The 23540-nt window shown below is 40.4% G+C and overlaps 1 protein-coding gene across 2 annotated transcripts in view; it reads right to left on the bottom strand.

The window, feature by feature from the left end:
• MEIS1 (Meis homeobox 1) overlaps positions 1 to 23540 on the bottom strand; it is a 140053-nt gene that overhangs the window by 53972 nt on the left and 62541 nt on the right. For both annotated transcript variants that reach the window (XM_023733215.1, XM_023733219.1), the window contains exon 7: positions 8081 to 8226. In XM_023733215.1, the coding sequence (XP_023588983.1) occupies positions 8081 to 8226 (146 nt within the window). The remainder of the gene's footprint in view (positions 1 to 8080; positions 8227 to 23540) is intronic.

Raw genomic sequence — 23540 nt, forward strand, 5'->3', positions numbered from 1 at the left:
AAAAAAAAAAAAAAAAAAAAAACCACACGGTATGAAGACATCCAAAAGAAAAAGACACTCCAAAGGTTACATTCAGATATACTGTCACACTTTTTTTCTGAAAAGAGAACATCAGCAGGACATTCAAATTCAAGTGGCTGTTTCAGTCAAATCAAATGGTCTCTATTTCAGAATATTCAGAATAACATGTTATAAAACCAAGCAATTTTTATCTCATTTAAATATCAACTAACTTAGGATGTTAGCATCTATAGCATCAAGTTATTTGAGGTCTACCTTTTCTTCCTAGTATTCAAAGACAGAGCAATACATTTTGTACTAGGACCCATGCTCACAGGGCTATAATTTGCCTAGCAAAGGCATTTTGCAATGGCAAGAAGAAACAAGGACTAAAAAGATCTTTAAAATGTTAGAAAATAGCGAAGTGTAATACTCTCAATTACTCCTTTGCTCCTAGAGTCTCTTCCCAGGCTCACTAAGAAATATGTGAGTCCTTGGGACCTATCTCCTGCTCTTGGCACATTGAGGCGAATATTAAATCCACTGAAGCAACCCAACTCTATCAGGCTGAGGAGTCTCTAAATGTACGCACAAATAATATTGAAACATCAGCACCCTTGTCGGTAGCAATCATTTGGATGTGAATGTACACAATCACCATCACGATGACATTGGAGCTTCAATAAAACAATGTTTGCTCCCTCGTGGCAACCAGTAAGCTTTGACCAGGGCCAAGGGCACTTTGTCATTGGAGTAACAGACCATTGCAATGCGGTTGCCACTCCATGACTGCCCTCTGGCATGGGCCCACATCAGCAGAAACAGAAAAATTAGATCCATGCACATGGCTCCTTAGGAGATTAAAGCAGTAAACTGGCTCAGTTTTCCCCACTGGATTAGTAGAGATTGCAGGGGTTCATAGACATGTGTCCTATAGGAATATGCCCAAGTACGAGGATACATAGACGCACACAGTCACACACTTTAGTGAGAAAGACTGAGATATGATGAGGATGGTTTCATTTAAGTCTATTCTAAACTCTATGATGTATAAATTTACTTCTACTGATGAAACAATGAATCAAAGCAAAACGAGACAAAGTACTGGAATCCTTTCTCAGATGAGGCCGTCTGATGTTCCCTCAGTCAAATCTTCATAATTTCAGTCAAAGTATCATCACTAGAAACCTTCAACACTGAGAAAGTAAAAGGCCAAACTTCTCTAAAATGCCTAAAAGTTGGATAGACTTCGTTTAAAAAAATACACACACACACTCACATAGACACATGCGGTATTCCGATTTTAAACTGAAGAGAAGCATTTGCATAGTTGTTGACCAAGTTTGATGTTTTATCCCCAAAAATATATCATCACTATTAGAAATAAAAAGGAGACATGATATTGATACAGCCTTTGAAGTATAAATGGCTGGCAAGTGTTCAAAGAGTTACGTGCATCAGTAACCATCAGCTTCATAAATTGTGCTTGTATGAGCACTTTCGTTTTCAACCCAGTCTTTCATTAGGTTGCCCAATTAAGAGTGCCTCAGAAAACCAAAATATAGTGAAGTTTTAACTTAGCCTTGGAAACAAAAGGAAAATTTTTGACTAATTTGACAAATTGCCAACCAGACTCGATAAAAGTCCCTTAGAGAAGGCCCCGAGCATAAGTGAAATGAATAAACCATTGGGTTGAGCACAGAAATCTCCATCACCCGCTGAATATGGCCTAGGGCCCCAGTCAGAGCCCATCTGCATATGAGGCTTGTGTACCTGAAGAAGCCTGAGACTTTAAAGCTGGACTTTTGTTTTTACTTTTGATTGTTTTCCCCAATGTCTCCTCATCAACTGACTGTAATCATCCCAGGTCAGAGGTGCATAACTAGGAGTGGGGAAGAAAGGCCAGGGCCAGGGGAAGGAGGTATGTGGAGGGCTGAGCGAGAGCTCTGCCAGGTCACTAATGGCCTCTGGGGCAACAACTTGGAGAACAGGCTGATGCTTCGCCTTTGATCTTCTAATTCACAATGATCATTAGTATTAACTCTGATTCTTCTGGGTGAAGAATTCCAGCTGTAGTCTTTTCAGTTTACCTGACCTAGGAAAATTCATTCCCCATCCCATTAGGATTTCAATAACCAGCTAGAAAAAAAGAAAAAGGCAGTTGCCCCAGAATCTAGAAGCCATCCGCTTCATTATTAAAATAGAGTTTATATGATGTATACCACAGAAGAATTAGGGCATTCCAACACTCCCCACCCCAGTAATTAAATAATCTGTTCCATTTTCCCCCTGAGACAGACCCAGTTGGGTTAAAAAAAAAAAAAAAAAGTCAGGATCCTATCTAATCAAAGTTGAAAAAGCTATCTCTGAAGTAGCAGAGGTCTTTTAAAATTAACATAGAGGGATTTGTCACTGAAGCCTGGGTTAGTTTCAGCAAAGTCTAACTCTGACCACCGTCATTACTGAACCCTATGAAAGTGAATGGCAAACTACTACATGTAAAGGAAAAGGTAACAACCATATTCTTCTTATACATATGAGAGAGCTCATTTCTTATATAGTACATGGATATCTGCAAGGAAAAACAAAATCTTCTCACTCTTTCCTACTGGTTTTCAGGGGTCTTAATTCAACAATATAGCTGCAGATAATATGCAGTGAGGAAGAAATGAAAGTTACCTGCTGTCTCCACAAACAAACTCCCTTGGCTCAGGCACACGAACATGAAGGTAGGTTAGGACAAGTCTGAAGGAGGGATTGTCTTTCTCAAAGGCAAGAGTGTGCAAGATATAGTTTTCCCGCCCAACCGCCTTCTCAGGACTAGTGCTAACTAAGGATGCTAGCCAGGAAGGTACAGTAAGAATATTCACTGTTAAATCTGGCAGAGTATAGAGGTGAGGGATAGAAAAAGAGCAATAGAAATGGAAGGAGAGGAGCAAACGGGATCTACTACCTAGCGAGATCCATTACTCTTTTTGATCTTTTACTTACTTTGATCACTAGAATGGGTTATCTGGATATCAGTTAGAAGTACAAAGTTCATTGAAATAATAGTTTATAGCAATAATGTTTAGAGAGCTAATTCTTCCCCAGATTGCAAGCAGAGAGATGGCACTAAGATATCTCCAACAGATCTTGTTACCAAAAGCAAAACCAATGAAATAACATCTGTCTCTTCTAGAGCATTCAATTCCAAATTCAATTCCATTTACTCCATCCTTAGAGTGGAGCACCCGCAGGGCACTTGTCATCTAATAGTGTTTCTATGGAAACGCCATTCGCAACCTGGAAGATTCTACAACCCTTCGCATTGGCTTTATCCACAATGAGAGGGAAGCCTCATAAATCAGAAATAGAGACGTAAATTTGGCCACACACACTACAAATATTTTCCAGGCTGGAAGTTCACAAACAAGCAAGCACACATTGGCAAACGTGTGTATCTGACTTAGAAATAGTTTGTCTCTATAGTAAGGCTTAGCCCAACGGAATCCTCAAAATCAGTGAAAGGATGGGGAGCTGAAGAGAATATGAAGGAAAACCAGTTCACCTTCAGGATCACTGCCCCTGAGTGGTCAATGCCAAATGTGTCCCCCCCGACCACTTTCTCCACCTAACACTGCAAGCATGTCCTCTACTTTCCCTGACTTTCAGGGTTCTTGGGCCACACAGCAGTTCCATGCAGGAAAATACAGTCACTGCATATTTTAAGTAAGAACCACATTAACCGCTTTTCTATTTAGATTATGCTTAAAACTGCAATATTTTAGGGAAGGAAAACAAAAAGGAAAAGACCTTTGATTTTAACCTTAAACACTGTCTTTATCCCTTTTCTTGATTTTCACTAGGCCCTTGTGCACAAATTTTTGTGACCAAAAGCAAACCAAACCCATTGTTACTGAGTCAAATTCTGACTTATAGTGACCCTATAGGACTGAGTAGAACTACCCCATAGAGTTTCCAAGGCTGTAAATCTTTGCGGAAGCAGACTGCCGCATCTTTCTCCTGCTGTCTCCTGCGAGGTGGCTGGTGGGTTCGAATCCCTGACCTTTCAGTTAGCAGCCGAGCATTTAACCATTGAGCCACCAGCGCTCCTCAAATTTTTATAACACTAGGTAGCAAAAGAACCGGTAATATGCAAAACACATTCAGCTTAAGTACTGTGACATGGTAGGGTCTGTTTACAGTTGGAACAATGCCCTCAAGAAGGAAAAAGAAACCTTGATGTGTCATATGCCCTTGATCTAATTAACTGTGACTATACAGTGACTCATATGCAAATATTAAGTACTTTTTAATTGTTTGCAATCATTTATCTTCAGGCAAATGCAAGCATTCCTATTAATAAATGCTTTTGTTTTCTTCCTAATTCTCTCTGATTATCTAAATAATGTCAGTCACTCTTTCAGTCACAGGGAGTCATTTCTTTTAAGAGCCCTTCTCTTCTTATCAAAACTGGCAAATGTTCAACTAAGTCGAAGCTAGAAATTTGCATCACTGAAATTTCCTTTTACCCCATAATCACCAAAGTTTAAAGCCTGTTTCCTTTTTCTTTTATTGTTTCCATTATATGCAAGTATGTCCAGTTTAGCTGGCAGGAGACTGTGAGTCCAAGAACGAGGCTTTAGTTCGCTCTTTGGAGTAGTAAAATGTGCTACCGGTTAAAGCTACCTGTGAATAACTACAGAATGGCATATTTTTCTTCTCATGCAGCTAGGGTGCAAATCCAGTAAGGTTTTTTTTTTTAATTCAGGCCTATGCTGCACCTCTAACATACAAATGCTTGAAAGCGCTTTCAAAGGCAGATTTTTTTTTTTTTAGGAGAATATATCCAGTGAAAGGATTGACCCATTTATTTAAAAAAGAAAAAAAATAGCAATTTGTTTTCAAAAAAGTATGTGAGGGTTTATAATATGCCTTTTGGCGTTTAAAAAAAGATTAGCTTACAGTTTGCTAATAAATCGTTATTGCTGTGGTTTTCATTAACCAGAATTTCAATTGCTCTTTTACATCTAGCAAGATTTCAGAAAGAATTTTCTAGAAAACAAATTGTATTTATCATCTAGCAATAATGTGATCATTTAAAATTGGTACCCAGTCGTCCAAATGAGTTTTGCACTCCTAAAGACCTCTCAGGGCTTGAGATAAAGTTCCCAAAAGATTAGTTTTGAGATGTCAGTAGTTACTTACATTTGGGCAAACCACAAACCTCTCTTTATAGTCTTCAGTTTCCCCACAGCATTTATTAGAATCAGCTCCTGACTATAAATATTACCAAAGGAGTCCATGCATTCCTAGAAGGAATATATCAAAATAAGGGAGAAGGGTGCCCCTTTGGAACTCAAGATCTATTTGCTCTTGTACTTAAAGAACAGGGAAGGGAATCTTTTTCCTTGAGGGAAGGAAACGGGCAAATCAATTACAAATTTAAATATATCTCCTTACTTTGCTTTTTAGATGCTGTTAATGAGAGCAATTCGATTTTTCAGGGATGGTTATCATAGTCATTATTTCTATATGAGGTAGATAGCATTGAGGAATGGGTACTAGTACCAGTTGCCACAGAGTTGACTCCAACTCACGGCGAGCCCATGTGTGTTAGAGTAGAAATGTGCTCCACAGGGTCTTCAAAGACTGATTTCTCAGAAATAGATTGCCAGGCCTTTCTTTCTAGGTGCCGCTAGGTAGACTCAAACCTCCAACCTTTTGGTTAGCAGCAGAGTGTGCTAACTGTTCCCACCACCCAGGGACTTCATAGAGTGGATAGGGAGGGTATACATATCCAGTGGAAACCATAAGCAACTTCTATGAGGCATTCATAGAAAGCTAGGAGACATGGAAGAATGGACTTCCCCTTCAGGGCAGTGGCACAGGCCAGCAAGGACCCCAAAACTGAAGGAAATTAGCCAGGTCTCAAGAAACCAGGCAGTTAACGAATAATTTCTAATACAGTTGCTCAAGTAACATATGGTCCATATAGTCATTGCAATGCAGGTAAAATCATGCTAGCTGTAAAAAGTTTTTTTTTTTTTTTTTTTTAAAGAAAATAATATAGCTCTCTGCAAGTTTCTTTACAAGGGTACAGACTAGAAAAACAGAAAGTCTGGAGGACGAATAAAAGAGCTTGCTTTCTCTCTCTCCTGATTCTGTTTGAACCAATATTTGATTATATTTTATTCAGGGGCACCTCAGCTTCAAGTAAAGCCAAAGCTTCTTTACAGATTGAGGTGGAAGCTGAAGAAATCCATTCTTTCTTTCTTTTTTCCTGTTAGTATAAGAAGTAGAAATAGTTGGGTTGTGAATTCAGGCCAACCTGATTTTGCCGGCTCCTCATCCATCCCCCAGACCAGGTTAGCTGGTTAGCTCTGACAATGAAACATCAGCATGGCTGCATCACTGCCTTTAACCAACTGTCACTTCTTATCTCCTGATAATTTTAAATGCCATACTGTTTACTTTTTTCATGATATTCCCCCTAGACCCGTGTTTCCCCCCACCCCAGCTCAATAGTAGCTGATAATCCTCGATAGGAATCTTGGACGGGGCTGATCTCAAAATATCTACACATGTGCAACAAGCGTCAGATAAGTAGTGGTACCCGAACCAGAGTTCAGGAAAAGCTAATATGATGTTGAACTCTAACAGTCAAAACAGAATTTAACCCTTCAACTAACTACCAGCATTAACCAACCCCAAACGCTTGTTAAAAAACTGCCAACATGATCTAGTTGATCTTTTGAATGCTTGATAGGAGGGGAAGGGAAGGAGTTATTTTTTTAGCTACTCCTACTTCTCTTAGTTTTTACTGTATTCACTGGCAGTGGGAAATCTGGATTAATTTATACCCTCGAGTATTACTGGATGCACAGCCTCTATCTAGAGGCACAGAACCAGCATGGCCTTGGGACATTCCCTGAATTTGTTTCCAGGTATCATTGCAATTTGCTAACGGACGTGGCTTTCAAAGTGGGCAAGGATGTGAGGGTCAACAGGTTCTGGACGTGTTTGTGACAACACAGAATTTTTATATTTTTCGAAAATAAATGACATTAAGAAAAGCAATGTAGTCTAAAAATAGTAATATAAAAGGTTTGCTCCAGGCATTAAAATACAAAAGTTTTTAACATTCATTCATGTTAGGCTAGGCTAGGCTACGACCTGTCTAAATTCATCCTTTGTCCCTAATATCACGAGGCCCCCTGGTCAATGATTTTGCTGAATTTTAAAATATTATTTTACCCATAAATTTTCATTTTGTCTTCTTCCTTCAACATCAGTAAATCAGTATACGCTTATAAAAATATCCACCAAAATATTATGATTATAAATATTTTGAACATGAAATTCATTCAGAACAATAACCAAAGCAAACAAATCCCCCAGTGGCATAAGGCCCCAGATCTCCAGTTTCTCACATCTCCAGGAGAATTCCTGCAGTGAAAACAGCAATGCTCACACAGACAATATAAACTGTTACTCTGCTTGAAAAGTCACAGGGGACTTACACAGGAAGAGCTGACTCTATATTGCTGTTTTCCTTTACAAGTTCTAAATACAGGGACAACTTTCACTGTGCAGCTCTGATTCAGATGAAGGCTTTGTAATGGAAGCCAGTGTATTCAAACCATTTCAAAGCAAATTATGTGATCATCTTGCCATTGCAGCAAAATTTAAATATTTTTTGTGGATCATTCGCTATAAAGATCCACTAAAGCACTGGTAGATATTAAGTCTTTCTGGGGTTTGGCTGAATTGCTTCTCAGTGGGTGCTGGTTCCAAGTACTTAAGGATCACCCTTAGAAAAGCAACATTGTTAACAATCTTAAAATCAGAAGTGTATAGGAACCCCTAAACCTTAGTGCGTAACAAAATTGCAACAGTGAACTTCAAATAAAACTCCTTCATGGCGTATGGATCTGAAAAAACAAGTACTAACACTTTTGTAAAAACTGTGAGAACTCAATGATTTATGAAATATTCCAAGTCCAGAGGGATCTTTTTTTTTTTTTAATTTTGTTTTCTAGCAAAACTGGTTCATTGCCCATAGTTAGTTTACATACGTCATTTAGAATCCACTTACTGTTAGATGCTGGAACAGCCACGCCCTCATGATATTTGTGGCTACTTTGGGAAAGATGCCACGCTTTTTGTGACGCTTTTTGTCCTTATCTGGATCATCATCGTCACCTGTGCTGGGGGAAGCTACACTGTTGTCCAAGCCATCACCTGCAAACATAGTGAATCAAATTTTGACTGATACTACCTTGACATGCTTTATTCAAATAGAATGCCTTTGGATAGAAACAAAACCAAAAAAGCAATTTAAATGATTAATAGTGTCTTTGGTACTGTTTGTTTTTTTTTTTGCTGTTTTGTTCTGTTGTTTTTTTTCCTCCCAAGACAAAGAGAAAGAACAAGGCCCAGGGTCAACAGTAGTCAGTTCTAAAGAACTTCTTCCAAGGGACAGTGCTAAAAGGTCAAAGAGAATGGAGGGAAATATGCAGTCTCTTTAGTAGCTTTGTTGCCATAGTAATTATTCTAATGTGTAGAGCTAAGTCACATTCAGTGTAACTCCTGTTGGGGAGTTACATATGGTGGCAGCCTTTAAAGAGGTGCTGCCCGCCCTGGGTATTCAAATCCCACAGACAGTCACTGGCATCAACTTGTGAGAACATTCATTTAAGATATAAACTATTTCCCAAATGATCTCTTAAAACTAGTCAAAGTAGGCCATGAAAGTGTAGGCAATCCATTGTATAAATTGTTTGATATGGGGATGCTTCAAATGGGATATAATTTCTCTTGTAGTAGAAAAGAAGCATCAAGTTTAGTCGGGGAAAAATCCCTGAAATCATTTTTTTATTAGAAAATAACTATTACTTAAGTAAAATAATGTTAAATTAAGAGTAAATTAGAATATTGCACTAATAATCCAGACAGTTTCTAAAATTTCTTCAGATTAAATTTTTTCTCATTGAAAAATCACCTGCTAACACATTCCTGAATATTGCGTCCTATTTTCCTCTTGATTCATATTCTAAAATTTAAGTTGTCTCTTCTAAAAAATATTTTGGCTCCATGACACCATAAAATAAAAAATGTAGTAAGACTTTTACAATGCTATATTAAAAATGAGGAAAAATACAAAACATCAGCCCATATAGTCATACTATCCAAAGTAAGTCACAAGGTACAAATGGAATTTGTATTCCATTTTTGGTTTTGGCACAAAATTCAAAAGGGAAGACAACAACGGCTTAAAGTCACTACGCTAGAAAGTCACTGAGCTTCTATCAAAGACCATCTCCTGCACACCATAGCTTGGACTGGTTGTCCCACCTCTCCGTGGAAGCTCCTGGCTTTTAGAAATGGGCAGGTTGATCTGAGCCCAAAAAGAAGAGCTATAGAACCAAGGTTTAGAAATGAGGTAATGAATGCACCCAAGAGTACATTCACTGGATTAAATAACTCATTTGGAGGGCAACCTACATGACCCAAAGAACCCAAAACTTTGATAAGGAGCATTCTGGTGGCTGTACACTAGAACTTTCTGTAGTTGTTGTTGGTGCTCTCAAGGCAATTCCTACTCACAGTGACCCCATGTGACAGATCAGAACTGTCACAAGTTTTCTTGTCTGTAATCTTTTGGGAAGTCGATCGCCAGGTCTTTCTCCCAAGGCTGGATATGTTTGAACCACCAACCTTTAGGTAAGGTAGCTGAGCACTTAAACATTGTGCCACCAGGAACCAGTCTCAGATTTATTTACATTGCTTCATCAATTTCTGTGTTTCTTATTTCTGTTATTTAGATCCTACATATAAAAATAATCCTATAACTTGATTTCAGGTATTTTATCTATAGTAGTTCTGTAATGATTAACCGATTGTTCTTAACAGCTCCCTCAGGAGACCCCCCCAAAAAAGAAAATCACCCCAAAATTGCCTTGACTGGTACTAAGCTAAAATTTAAAAACTTTACTGCCTGAGGAGCAGACTAATTCAAACATTTTCTAGTATTATTATTGATATGCCACAAATATAAAACTTTTGCAGAACTTCTCTTCATTTACATTTTTATTAATTTAAAAGTTAATTTATATATCATTATAATTTTATTAAAGTTACCCAGAATCACAGCTGTGTTCTCAGTGGAAAGGATCATGAAGACCCATAATTCCAAAGGCCTCGTTGTATCAAGGAGGACGGTGTTTTTCTGTGACTTGCTCAAGGTCATGCTGACCCGGATGGAGTTGCTGGTGTGGGCGCTGGACCAGGCACCCATATAGCTAAGTCAGACAGAGCTCCTTCCGCTCCACCACACTTTTTATTTGCATAACCAAGAGCCTTCTGAGGAGTCTCCTTGGATTTGCCTAATAAATTCTTTGAGAGTCCAGTATTTAAAGCGGCTTTTTTATTCAGGGAAGCAATTCACCATATAAAATAACAATTCATTAAAGAAACGTGAGAAAAGAAAACAACTCAACAGCATTTCAAATGTCAATGGGCAAAAGGTAACCAAGGCAAAGCAACATATCACTGGATCATTGATTAAAACTGAAAAGCCTCCAACCTAATGACACTGTTTTCCACCACTTGGCCACAATTGTTTTCCACCTTAAAAAAAAAAAAAAAAAAAAACCTTACTATCCATCTTGAAACCCCTTCAGATTAATTTAGCAGGCAATGCCTAGTGCCTGCCTAGAAGAGAATTCATTGATAATTTATGGAAATATCTACTATGATCCAGTGGAGATGACTTTTTTCCAGCTTTGTGCATTCAATAGATAATCAAGGCCTTAAAGCAGCCTTAGCTTCCCATTACCTCAGGCAAAAGAATTCCTGAAAGCATGCCTTGAGGGCACCTGAATTATATACTCCATTAGGGGAGGAAGGCTTTCTGCATTCCATGTGTAACACTCACCAGAACCTTTCCTGTTTATTTCTGCTGTTTGAAAGCAGAAGCATTAGGAACAGAATTTTTTAAGTGAAGACTTATGTAGATACAATGGAGAAACCTTTCAAGCAGGAGCCAGATCACCCCTTCAGTCCCTGGCAGTGACCTCTCCCGAATAAAAGGTTTCTTTTACATCATTAGCTCAAGCCAAAAACAGCCTTGGCTTAATGCACAGTTTGTTCTTCCTACTGTTTTTAGGCAAATACAGCTACTTTACTCCCATCTGGGAGGGAAATTACACTGCTGGGTTGTAATCTAAGACAAGATTTTCATTGGAAGCAAATGCTTTCAATCCAGTGTAAACAGTGGTGCCTGTTCAGAAAAGCCTAAAACAATAAACCCTGCTCCTTTCCGACACGAGTTAGGGAAATGGAGAAGAGAGAGCATGATAAAACAGACTGTTCTAAAAGCAAACACTTTCATAGATTTTAATAAATTGTTTAACCTCTTCCACTTTCTAAAATTGCAAATTGATCTCGAGATGTCTCAACTTCAGACGAGAGTCTAAATGGTCAATTGTACCTTCAGCATTTCCATTCACTCTGCAATTTGATCCAGTCACCTCTATGCGGTCTCGGGAGGATTTATTTCCTTTTTTTATTTTTAAGATCACTAAACAAACTTGGAGAACCACCGGCCGACCACACGGCAGCAGGCAGCAGCTCTGAACCACATTTGTAAAATGTCAGCGGTGACTTCATTCCTGGAGCTGACTTCTCCTGCTGCCAAACGAAGGCAAACCGAAGAGGTGGAAATAATCATAAAAATGATGCTAGTCCATAAACAAGCTTACAGCCTCATTAGGATAGCGGTAGGCTCCAGTGGGTGATTTATGCTCGTTTTGCTGATGCTATGAGGAAGTGCCACGGGGCGACTTCAGCCAGCTGCTAATGGTTTCTGACAGCTTCTTAGCAACTAGTGCAAGCAACGTTGTGGCGTTTGCCAGTGACAGAAACCGAAAATGTCATATTATCTTCCTATATGTCATGAAGTCCATGTGGCAATTAACTAGCAGGCCAGTGACTGAGGGGCCAGAGGCTCCTGAAAATGGCCTTTGGCTATGCAGAGGCAGCCGACGGGCGCTGAGCGCTCATGGGCTGCATATATGCAACATTCTAATGCAGAAATCCACTTCCTGCGACTTCCTGGGCTCTGATGAGACTGGGCACTCAAATCCCCTTTTTCTCTCACGGAAGTGGAACTCTGGGCTCCTCTCTCTCCAGGCGCTGGCCCTGGCGTTGTCAGAATTCTCTACAACAATCTGCTTTGATATGATTATTCGAACGGCACCTTAATTGGCCATACCTTGTTCTGTGGGTTTTGGACGCTGGATTCAAAGGTGCTAGCTGTCTTCCTGTTCTCTCACAAATTAGTCTAAAAGGATTTAAGATCCCTGAAGCCGACTCCTTGCCTGTCAGATGGCTAGGAGTAGAGGAACTCTGCACAGGAACAAGACACTATTTAAGAAAATACCAGGCTTCTAACAAGCCGGAGGAGAATCTTGGCCCCACTTTTCAGTTTCCGAGCTATCAAAACCATGCACTATATGTCAAACTGTCAAACCTTTCAGCGTGGGCCATTTGCCCTTTCAAATAATATTTAAGAATTGTTTTTACAAAATTTTATAGGCCATGGTCTAGTGAAAGAGGCCAACCAACAAAGAAAGGAATTTGTACTACAATTCGTCTACGGACAATTTCTTGTGAGGCCTGGGCCTGTCCCCACGGAGCAAGGCAGGTGACCTGTGGCAGCTCCCAGGCTGTCAGAGAGCTCAGATTTCAAACACGCTCAACTCAAACATCCCGAGTCGCCTATTTAAGCATGCCCAGGCATTTAGACTGCGCTATCTTGTGCCTTTCAAGGCAGGATAAAGCGGCATTTACCGTATTCAGACATTCAATGCGTCAGGCTGACCGTGTCAGCAGGGGCTCCTCTCCGCTCCCATTTTCTGTCCCTACTCGCGCCCTCTCTCCCCCTAAGGCTGCCATTCCCAAAAACCTACCCCGAGTGAGGCAAAAACAAAAACCCCAAAAGCGCTTATGATTTACATCACAACTGATCGGAACTCCCAGGGTCAGTGGGCCATCAGGTATAAATGAAATGGGTTGTGTGTCAGAGGGTTCTTTATGTCATAGAGGCCTAACTCCTAATTAGGGATATGAACTTTCAACTGCCAGGGCAGACGAACGTGTAAGGTTGGGGATCCTCTTGTTTTGCTAGAAGCTACCTTAGCTTCCAGGCCATTTTCATTTACAATTTTTGTATTGAGACACCATAGTCTCAGGCCATGTCCTCTCCTTAACCTTTCCTAGTCTCCTCCTCAAATGTTTAGGTATCCAGTGTTTGTCCCAAAACTGTGCCTGGACTACAAAAACCAAGGCCATTTGTAGTTGTATCTTTCCATACAATTCTATTATGTCTTTGTTGTTGTTGTTAGGTGTCATGGAGTTGATTTCAACTCATAGCAACCCTATGGGACAGAATAGAACTGCCCCATAGGCTTTTCTAAGCTGTAATCTTTATGGGAGCTGATCAACAGATCTTTCTTCCATGGAGTCACTGGATGGGTATGAACCGCCAACCTTTTGGTTAGCAGCTGGAGCACTTAACCATTGGACCACCAGGGCTCCTCGAAAAAAAAACAAAAAACCCACCACCATCAAGTTGATTCCAACGCCTTGCGACCCTGTAGGACAGAGTAGAACTGTCCCATAGGGTTTCCAAGGAGCGGCTGGTGGGTTTGAACTGCAGACCTTTTGGTTAGCAGTCATAGCTCTCAACTACTGCACCACCAGGGCTCCAGGGCTCCTTAAAGTTGCCTAAATGGTCCATTCAAATGCACCCTTATGAATGTATAGCTCACGTTGTAAGGTGGCTAAGTTTTCATCCAGGTAGAAATATTGAGGCATATTCTGATTTTCAACAAAAGCAAAGCAGAACATAGAGTTCCTCTCTCTCTCTCTCCCTTCTCTGTTTTCTCACACAGCACATCTGCAGGAAAGAATGGTATCTCACCCTTTAAGTAGGGTTTAGAACATTCCTGCCTTCCTCGTGTCTGCAGGTGCAAACACCCCCTACCATGAAGTTTCCTTTGGAGTAGAGATACCAGAGTATCCTGATGTCCAGGGCAGTTAGGAAAAATGTAAAAACTACCCCAAGCCACTTCTCCCAATCATGGTTGCATCTACTTAGCCAGAAGCCAGAAAGGATGCTGTTTCTGTGTTATGTTAAGAGGATAAATGATAAGAATTAGAGACGACCCTTTCTCAGGAACTAGCTAGATGACCTGAGACATTTTAAAGGGGTGCTTTGTCTTCATTTAGAATGCATAATAGCTGCCAGAATGATTTTTCTAAAACACATATCCAATCATATAACCTCAGCACTTAAAATCCTTCAGTGGCTACCCTTTGCCTTCGGGATAAAGGTCACACTCCTTAGCCTGGCATGAGAGGCTTTTGATAATCTCTCTCCCGGGTGTGTTTCCAGTCTGTCTTCTGCCAAGCCCCTATATGCTCCTTCACTCGCCGCCCCACCCCCAGTCCCGGGAGTCTACTTGAAGTTCTCACTGCACACACAGCTCTCTCAAACTTCTTTGCATTTCTTTATGTTCACCCCTTTCCCTGTAGCGTCCTTCCCTTCCCTCCCCCAACAATGTGGCAAACTTCTTAGTGGCCTGTAAGGCTCAGGCTCAGCTCAACTTCCACTCCTATAAGAAACCTTTATTGGACTCTAGCCGAGTTAGAGGTCCCTGGGTGACGCAAATGGTTTTCGATGGGCTGCTAAACTAAAGGCTGGAGGTTTGAATCCACCCAGTGGCACCAGGGAACAAAGCCCTGGTAATCTGCTTCATAAAGATTAAAAAAAAAAAAAAACAAAAACCCGTTGCCATTGAGTCAATTCTGACTCATAGAGACCCTATAGGACAGAGTAGAACTGTCCCATATGGTTTCCAAGGAGCACCTGGTGGATTCAAACTGCCAACCTTTTGGTTAGCAGCTGTAGCTCTTAACCACTAGGCCTAAAGATTACAGACAAGCAAACCCTATGGAGCAGTTCTATTCTGTAACACATGGGGTCGTCATGAGTTGGAATCGTCTTGATGGCAACAGGTTTGGTTTCTTTTTTTTGAGCCGAGTTAGTGACCCCTCACCCCACCCCTGAGTGATTTCTCGTCCCCTGACATGCCTCCATCCTAACACGCACCATTCTCTAAATAGGATGGTTGATTTTTGTCTCTGTCACCTCGGCTTGGTTATAGGATGCACGAAAGCAGAGACCAAGTCATACTTATCCCTGTTCTGTAACCCCAGTGCTACCCCATTTGTACAGACTTGTTAATTGCTCCTATTAAATAAATGGGTGCATTTTTCCCCACTGTATGGAGAAAATCATAATTGCAATTCTAGCTGTTACACTTCTTTTTGATATATATCTAAATTAAACTTTAAAAAATACTTACCAATAAAATTCAGCAAACTATAAGACAACATTCCCCATAGCTGGGAAGAAATGCATCTCCCATAGCTGGGAAGTTTTCTTAAAGCCTTTAAGCTCTTCTTGCACAAAAGAGGACTAAGAGTTAAAGTATCCGAGTTTCTACAATGTTTGCCATAGCCCTTCAGAAATATACCACTACTTCCTACAATTATAATTTAAAACTATCTACCGAACTAAAAATTCTTTCTGTGTATGCATTTTCCTGAGTTCATCTTTTAAAAATAAAGCAAAGGCTATTTGTTGCCTTCTGCATTTTCCCCCAATGAATTAATTACACTACCCCCGCTTTACATGTCTCCCAGTTTTACCATAGAGAAGACACTCAATTGTCTCTAAGCAGACAATTTGACCCTGAGGTTCAGACTCCAGATCCATGCCTGAAACATCTGGTGCTAAATCTAAAACTCTAGAATTCTGGCTTTCTTTGATTTTGCCAAATTATTGCATCAGCTTTTCCCATAGCCTCCCCCCCACCCCCACATTCCCCATACATTCCTCCAACATCAGCAATTTTTCAGCAACAGCTTATCTGAGGACCTTAGTGTCTGATACCGTAGTACAGGCTAAAATGTCACAGGATCCTAGGAGACTTTAGAAAGGATTCTGGGAGACATAGGATAGATGTATGAATATGCAACTCTTTAAGTCTTGTTAGACATTTTCAAAAGAAACACAGTATCCTTCATGTATACCCAAAATCTGCAGCCAATGTGTAAAACTGGGAGATCGTTTATGTATCCCCAAATATGTAATACATTACATATCTGTGTATGGTTAACACGTAAGTTTAACTTTAATAGGGGTTCTATTAACTCCTTAGCCTCCCTTTTGTATCTCTTCTTATCCTTAGGAATTTAAGGTTTCCTTGTTCTTCTTAGTTCAAAGTGATTCCCAGTTGATCAAAGAAAAATAACGAGAGCACATTCTTATATACTTTCCTTCACCCTCCACAGCTTTTCTAAAAATTTTGAGGTGATTCCTTTTGAAACCATAGTAAGGAGCTTGACAATGACACCTCCCATAGCAATGCTAATTCCAAGAAGGGACTAAACAAACGTCCTGTGGTACAGACACCGATGGCACTAACAGAAAGGATGATGCTAAGAACGGTAGGAGAAAGGTTAAAAATAAGCAGTCTTTCAATAAACATACTATTAGCATTTATGGCAAGAAATGCCTAGATATGGTTCCTAAGGTTCTCTCCACAGAGACGTGCCATGAGGCTTTTCCTTTCTAGTTGAATTTAGATTTGCTAAATTGTGACAAGACATTGTGAATAGTTAACCACTGTGAAATGAGCTCACAGCCTTATTGCGCCCTTAGTGGACTCCTGACATCACGGAACCCTAAGAGAAGAAATGGAGAATCCGAGCCCGGAGAAAGTACCTTTTCCTATGATGGTACTGCCCTTCTTTTCTAAAGAATAACATGTAGCATTTAAAAGTGAGCTCCACATTTGTATAACCATCTTTTGCATAAGCAGCCACTCTCATAATTCATTCATTTTCAGAAGGTATTGGATTTCTATTATGTGCCAATCACTATGCAAACCATTAGGGATGCAAACAGTAAAGCAAATTAGAAAGAGTTCCTATTCTCATAGCTTACCAGTTAGAGGACACAGATGTTAAACAAAATAATCACAGGAATAAACATACAATTGCAAACTGAGGCACATACTCCAACAGGAAGAAATATTAATCTAGTGCATGAAACAGAGGAAATTGACTTAGGATGGGAATGGTCTTCAGCAGAGATCTGAAGGGGGAGAAATGTCAGTGGGTAGAGTGAGCCGTCTAAAAGGGCAGAAAGAAAAGGACAGCATGTGCAAAGGCCCTGTGTGGCTGGAGGAAGCATGGCACAACCATAAAACTGGAGTCTGGAAAAGCAGGACAAAAGATGGGGCTGGGAAGGTAAGAAGAGCAAGACCACACAGGGCCTATGAGTTATGGTTAGGATTTGGGTGTTTCTCCCCAGAGGTCTAAGAGTGCTGACCTATAAGGGTATCGATGGAGTGATCAGTGTCATCCCCATTGCATGCCCTAATACACAAACTCTGCCAGATAAAGCCTCACTCTCCAGTGTCTCTTTCTAGTTCAACCTAAAAAAATTCCCTGATTCCAATCTAAGATTGAAAAAAAATGAGGGACAATGGAAAAGCAATGAGTCCATTCAGAAAGACTCCAGTTTAGATACAGATTACATCCTGAAAGTTAATCTGTAAGTAGGCTCTTTAGAACATATATTCGCACAGAAGCAAGGTAGGTTCCAAGGCTAGCCCATCAAAGCCCAAGTAATTCATTAAGTGAATGAAGTTCCAGGTGGTGGGTGAGCCCCGGGTGCAGGAAGTCACCAAGTATAAGAATGAGGAAGAAGACGAGTTTCTTCTCCTATTCCTGTGCGTAGTAAGCCTAGGAAAATATCAAAATACGTGTAATTGCCTTTAGGAGCCCTTTTTCATCTCTCTCTCATCATGTAATGCCCCTCTCCTGGAGTTCACAAGTACCCAATGCCTTGAAAATGCCCTTAGTCACCCACTGTGTTTACCTCACCTAAACCACTCCTATCCTCTTTTTGCTCTAAAGTCACCCTCCTCATCTCCCAACAATCGAAATGTCCAACCTTTCAGTCTAGTTGGTCAAAGTCAGTCTTTAGGTAGAAAGCAATCTGAAAGAACTAATTCAGACTAGCAACACATGACTAATGCCCCCCTCACCTTCCAGGAAGTGTCTGCCAGTTGGAAGAAAACTTGTTAAAGTAAATGAATCTCTAAATGGTAGAATTTCAGGTAGAGTAATCAGTTGTTTTTTAATACAGTTTGTGCTGGGATTTTTTTTTTTTTTTAATCAACAAATTCCAAACTTCCAACAAAGTTCAGTGCCAATTTTCCAAACTGATCACTACATCCCACCATCCCACCCCCCAGCTTACCCCTGCCTAGATGTGGGAAACCATGTGTTTCAGAACACATGTATTTCTGAAGTTCTTTTTCACAGAAACTGTCATGATAGTAAATGGGTTCTGTAGATATAAAGCAGTGAGAACAGGAGTAGATCTAGGCTGAACACATGTGTGTATGTGTAGGTCATTCATAATTTGGGTGTTTATAAGTCAGGGACTGCCAACCTATTGAAATACATTTGGAATAACTTCTTTACTGCAAATAATGTATTCAGCTAAGCATCTATCACTCCATGATTCTTCACTGTCAACACAAATAATTTATAAAACTTCACTGGATGAAAATATGGAAAGAAAGCAACTCAATAAGCGAAACCCAGAAAGAAACTATTAGCTGGATTTTAATAGAGCACGGAATGATTTTGCCAGAATTTTACTGTGCGTCTGACTGCATTAAATGAAGATACTGGACTTTCACAGAAAGTAAAATTGTCAGTAGGAGTCACTCAGCATTCATATTTCTAACTTACTTAAGATTTATTTTACGTGAATGCCCACAGAAGTAGAGCTTCGTGGCCAGACACAATGTACACCAAGAAATCTGATGAATTTTCCAAGCGTTTTTCTTTTTTTTTTCTTGAATCACTGTACTTTGTTCTTTTGAGATAGGAATACCTTTTTCTAGTAATTCAATACGACTTTTTGACTTGAATCTCCCTCAGGGGAACAACAGCAAATTAGTTGCCTATACACAGAGGACAAACAACAATGATGAATCAGAAAGAAAGAAAAAAAACACACACACACAGATTTTACTCATTTTTCATCCATTCAGCATTTTTTACAACTAAACACCATGGCAAATCCCTGCGAAAACAGCACAACTTCTTAACAGAGCCTTCGAAACTTCAGGTTGTGAACACTCTGCAAGATGTTTTGAAATCTACGCATTTACACTAACAGGAAAACAAAATGGAACCCCCCCGCCCCAATCTTTTTCTAAGAAAAAAGAAAATACACTTGCAATTGCAAAGGTAAAACAGGGCAAGTCACAAACTTGCACTCTGAATCAACAGCTCAGAAAGCATTTTAGGAACTAATCCTTTGCCTATTTTTTTAAAGTTATTTTAGTACCGTATGACAAGTTCATTACTTGAACTACTCAAAATATGTAAGTTGCATTAACAAATGGTCATAAAGTTCTACATAACTGTGACAATGGGTTTTCTAGTCAATGAAAGAAATGCTGCACGTGGGACCTTATACACAAGCAAATACACAAACCACATTTATTTTTGTGATGTCTCCAAAATCTTGCCATATAATTTATTTTTGAATGTTCATAGTATTCTGCATGTGTGCATGCATATGATGTATGAGTGTCTGTGTGTATATACAGACACTTGTACACAGACAGGATAACATTATTTATTCAAAGCATCATTTTTTCAGCAAACTCAATTATATAGAATACACTTACAAAGGAGAGTTTTAAGGAAAAAGTTTCTGACATCCAGATTAGAAGCAGTGGTTCTCAACTTTGGCTATGCATAGAATCATCTGGGGGAGCTTGCACAAATCTTGACGCCTACTCATACCCTACCTGTTGCCTTTGAGTCAATTCCGACTCACAGTGACCCTATATAATGATGCCTAGTCTCACTCAATTCCAGTTAAATTAATATTCTAAAGGATGAGACCGAGACATTAGTGTTTTTAAAGCTCTCAGTTGATTGTAAGGTACTGCCAAGTTTGAGAACCACTGGATTAGAACCTCAGATTATATGTGGTTAAGCTCATATACTTTCTACAGAGAAGTGACCGTAAGACCCTCAGTCAGAGAATAGTTAAGTTTATTTTAGATACAATTCTCAAAAGGTCACTCCTCTGGTTTCCTGCCTCATAATTTACAGGCTGAGAGCTTTGTAAAATTATAAGATCATAAAAAGGCAAAAATAAGAATCTAAGAAGAGGCATCTAGCATTGGGGAAACAGCCCTATAAACACCAACGATGCAGGTAAAGAAGTAAATATAGAGCACAGTGCCATATCTCATGTGTCTAATGACATTAAAATATAAATGAAAAGGTTGTTATAATCAGACATGATATACCACACCCCCCCGCAAAAAAAAGACCCATTGCCGTCGAGTTGATTCCAACTCATAGTGACCCTATAGGACAGAGTAGAACTGTCCCACAGGGTTTCCAAGGAGCAGGCTGGTGGATCTGAACTGCCAACGTAAGAGCAGTGGAGCTCTTAACCAATGTGCCACCAGGGCTCCAGATATGATATAGTGATGTGTAGTCTGGAAATATTTTCATAAAAAATGCACCCCAATTTTTTAATATTTAAAAAAGAAGGGTTTTGTTAATCTGGACCACATATTCTCACATGACACCAGATAAACTGGGATAACTTCACTAGTCCTTGGGGCTAGATGACCAGAAGCCTTCACAGTGACGGTTATGACTCGTTTATGAAACTTGCTGTCCCAGTCTACCCCGGGACTCTCCCTGGCTTCCTGGGAATCTTTTCTCGAAGTACTCTCTGCTTCATCCCTTGCAGATATTTTCTACTCCCGATGCCCTTTTATTCTGATCTCAGCCTGGTAAGGAGATATGAAAGATGGCAATGGTGTGTGTGGGAAGGGTGAACTGGCAGCTGAAGGTGGAGCATGAAGGATGAGCAAATGGGACACAAGAGAGAAAACGAAGCTGGGGTAAGGCAGAAGTTGGAGCAAGAGGAAATGCCATGAGTCGAGAAAAAATACAAAGAAATAGTATTCTGTACAGGTAGATTTCTTTAAATACAAAGGGAAATGGAACTACGTTGTGAAATGTGGGTTGGCAAGCCTTTGGAGAAAATTAAGAAATATTTAAGTATTTCTTAAGAGATATTAAGTATCTGTTGTTGCCTGGAGTTGGCCCCTGACTCATGGCAACCCACGCACTGTGGGATCAGACGATCAGATGATTGTGATTCATAGGGTTTTCACTGGCTGATTTTTTAAGTAGATCACCAGGCCTTTCTTCCTAGCCTATCTTAGTCTGGAAGCTCTGCTGAAACCTGTTCAGCATCATAGCAACAATGCAAGCCTCCACTGACAGATGGGTGATAGCTGTGCATGAAGCGCATCTCCCGCACGAAAGGCGAGAATGCTACCATTGAACCACCACTTACAGTTAGAAGAAAGAAGCTGGGATGGGATGGGGGGAGGTGTTTTTATTCTCCTATTGTAAAGCATTAAAAAAAAAAAAAATTCTCCTATTGTAATGCAGGAACCCTGCTCGTGCAGTGGTTAAGAGCTCGACTGCTAACCAAAAGGTCAGCAGTTCAAACCCCCCCCCCCGCCACTCCTTGGAAACCCTATGGGGCAGTTTTACTTTGTTCTATAGGGTCACTATGAGTCACAATCGACTCGACGGCAATGGGTTTTATTTTAAAGCAAGCCGTCTAAAAATCCAACAGCTTCTGAAAGAAAGGGTTTAAGAATTAGTAGCACGTGTCTGTTATAGTACCTAACCCTCCTTCTGAGGCCCTAGTTGTTTTGGGGATTTGTAGTGCAGCGCATACCAGTCACTCAGTTAATTAGGGACAAGTGCTTGCCTTTCAGAACAAGCACACTTCGCAAAGTAGTGACTCCATGTTGATGGGCACATTAAAGATAAAACTAACTTTTTAGAGCAGTGCTGCTCCAACTTTTATGTGCCTCCAAAGCACATGGGATCTTGTTAAAATGCAGATTTGGATTCAGTAGGGCAGCCGCCTGAGATTCTGCATCTCTAACCAGCTCCCAGGGGCTGCTGAAGCTGCAGGTCCAAGGACCACACCCTGAGTCCTGGCAAGGTCCTTGAGGCACAGAGTCACACAGGAAGAAATACTAATCTCGGAGTATGTGACACAGAGGAAATGGACTTAGGTGGGAAGTGCCTGAGCAGAGAGTCAAAAGGTGGAGAAAAATCAGCTGGGTATAGTGGGCAGCCCAATGGGGCAGAAAGCAGAGAAAGCATCCCTACAGGCAAATAAACGGGCCCCTGGGTGACTCAAGTGGTTAAACATCTGGCTATTATTCAAAAGGTTGGTGGTTCGAACCCACCTAGAGGCACCTCAGAAGATAGGCCTGGCGATCTGCCTCCTAAAGGTCACAGCCTTAAAAACCCTATGAAGCAGTTCTATACTGCACACATGGGGGTCACCATGAGTTGGAACTGATTCTACAGCAATTAACAAAACAACAGGCAAATACAGGTAGGAGGTGTGTTGAGTGCATACATCGCCTAGCTAAAGTAGAAGATGAGGACAGCCTCCGTCACCCCCTGCGATGAACAGTGTGCCTGTACCTACTGGACTAGGTTGCAGAAAGGCTGTTCACTGCCTCATATTGAGTTTGTGGCCTCAGAGATGTCTCTAAGACTAACTGGTGTATCAGAGGAAATCAGGACGTCTTATACTCGGGGCATCTCTTTCTGTTAGTGCTACAGTTCTCTCTCTCCCTCTCACCCCTCAACATGTACGATACTTCACTTCTTGCCTTCTTCATTGGAGATACTGTAAGAGAATAGTTTAAGCCTCTGGAAGCAGATTGTCTGGCTTCATTTAAATCCTATCTTCACCACTTAATAGCTGTGTGACCCTGGGCAAGTGATTCAACCTCTCCAAACCTCTAGCTCACCCCTTTGGAAAAAATGACTATAGTAATAGTACTGACACCTTAGAGTTGTTGGGCAGATTAAATAAAACAAGCTGCATAAAAATGCTTAATATGTCACCTGACAGCGGTGGCTTAGCTCTGTTCATGTCCGTTCTTGTGGTCATTATTTTGTTGTTCAGTGCTTTCTATGAGCAGGGGGACATTTATTCCTCACCCAAAGTAGTAAAACAATCATCGCCACTCTTGCCATCTCTCTCCATCTCCCCCATCACATCCCCATTCCTAGTTGTCAAACTTCTCCAAAATATCTACACCCTTTTATTTGTAGTGCCCCATACCATTTTCTTTCTTCTTCTTCTTCTTTTTTTTTTATCCTAAGGAAGCCCTGAAGTAACTTGGAACAACTCTGTATGTTTCAGAGTGAATATGAATGGGCCACCAAATATAAGAACCAGTTCAATTCCGACTCATAGCGACCCTATAACAGAGTAGAACTGGCCCTTACGGTTTCCTAGGCTGTAAATCTATACG

Source organism: Trichechus manatus, unplaced genomic scaffold, assembly GCF_000243295.1.
Source record: "Trichechus manatus latirostris isolate Lorelei unplaced genomic scaffold, TriManLat1.0 scaffold00004, whole genome shotgun sequence".
NCBI lineage: Eukaryota > Metazoa > Chordata > Mammalia > Sirenia > Trichechidae > Trichechus > Trichechus manatus.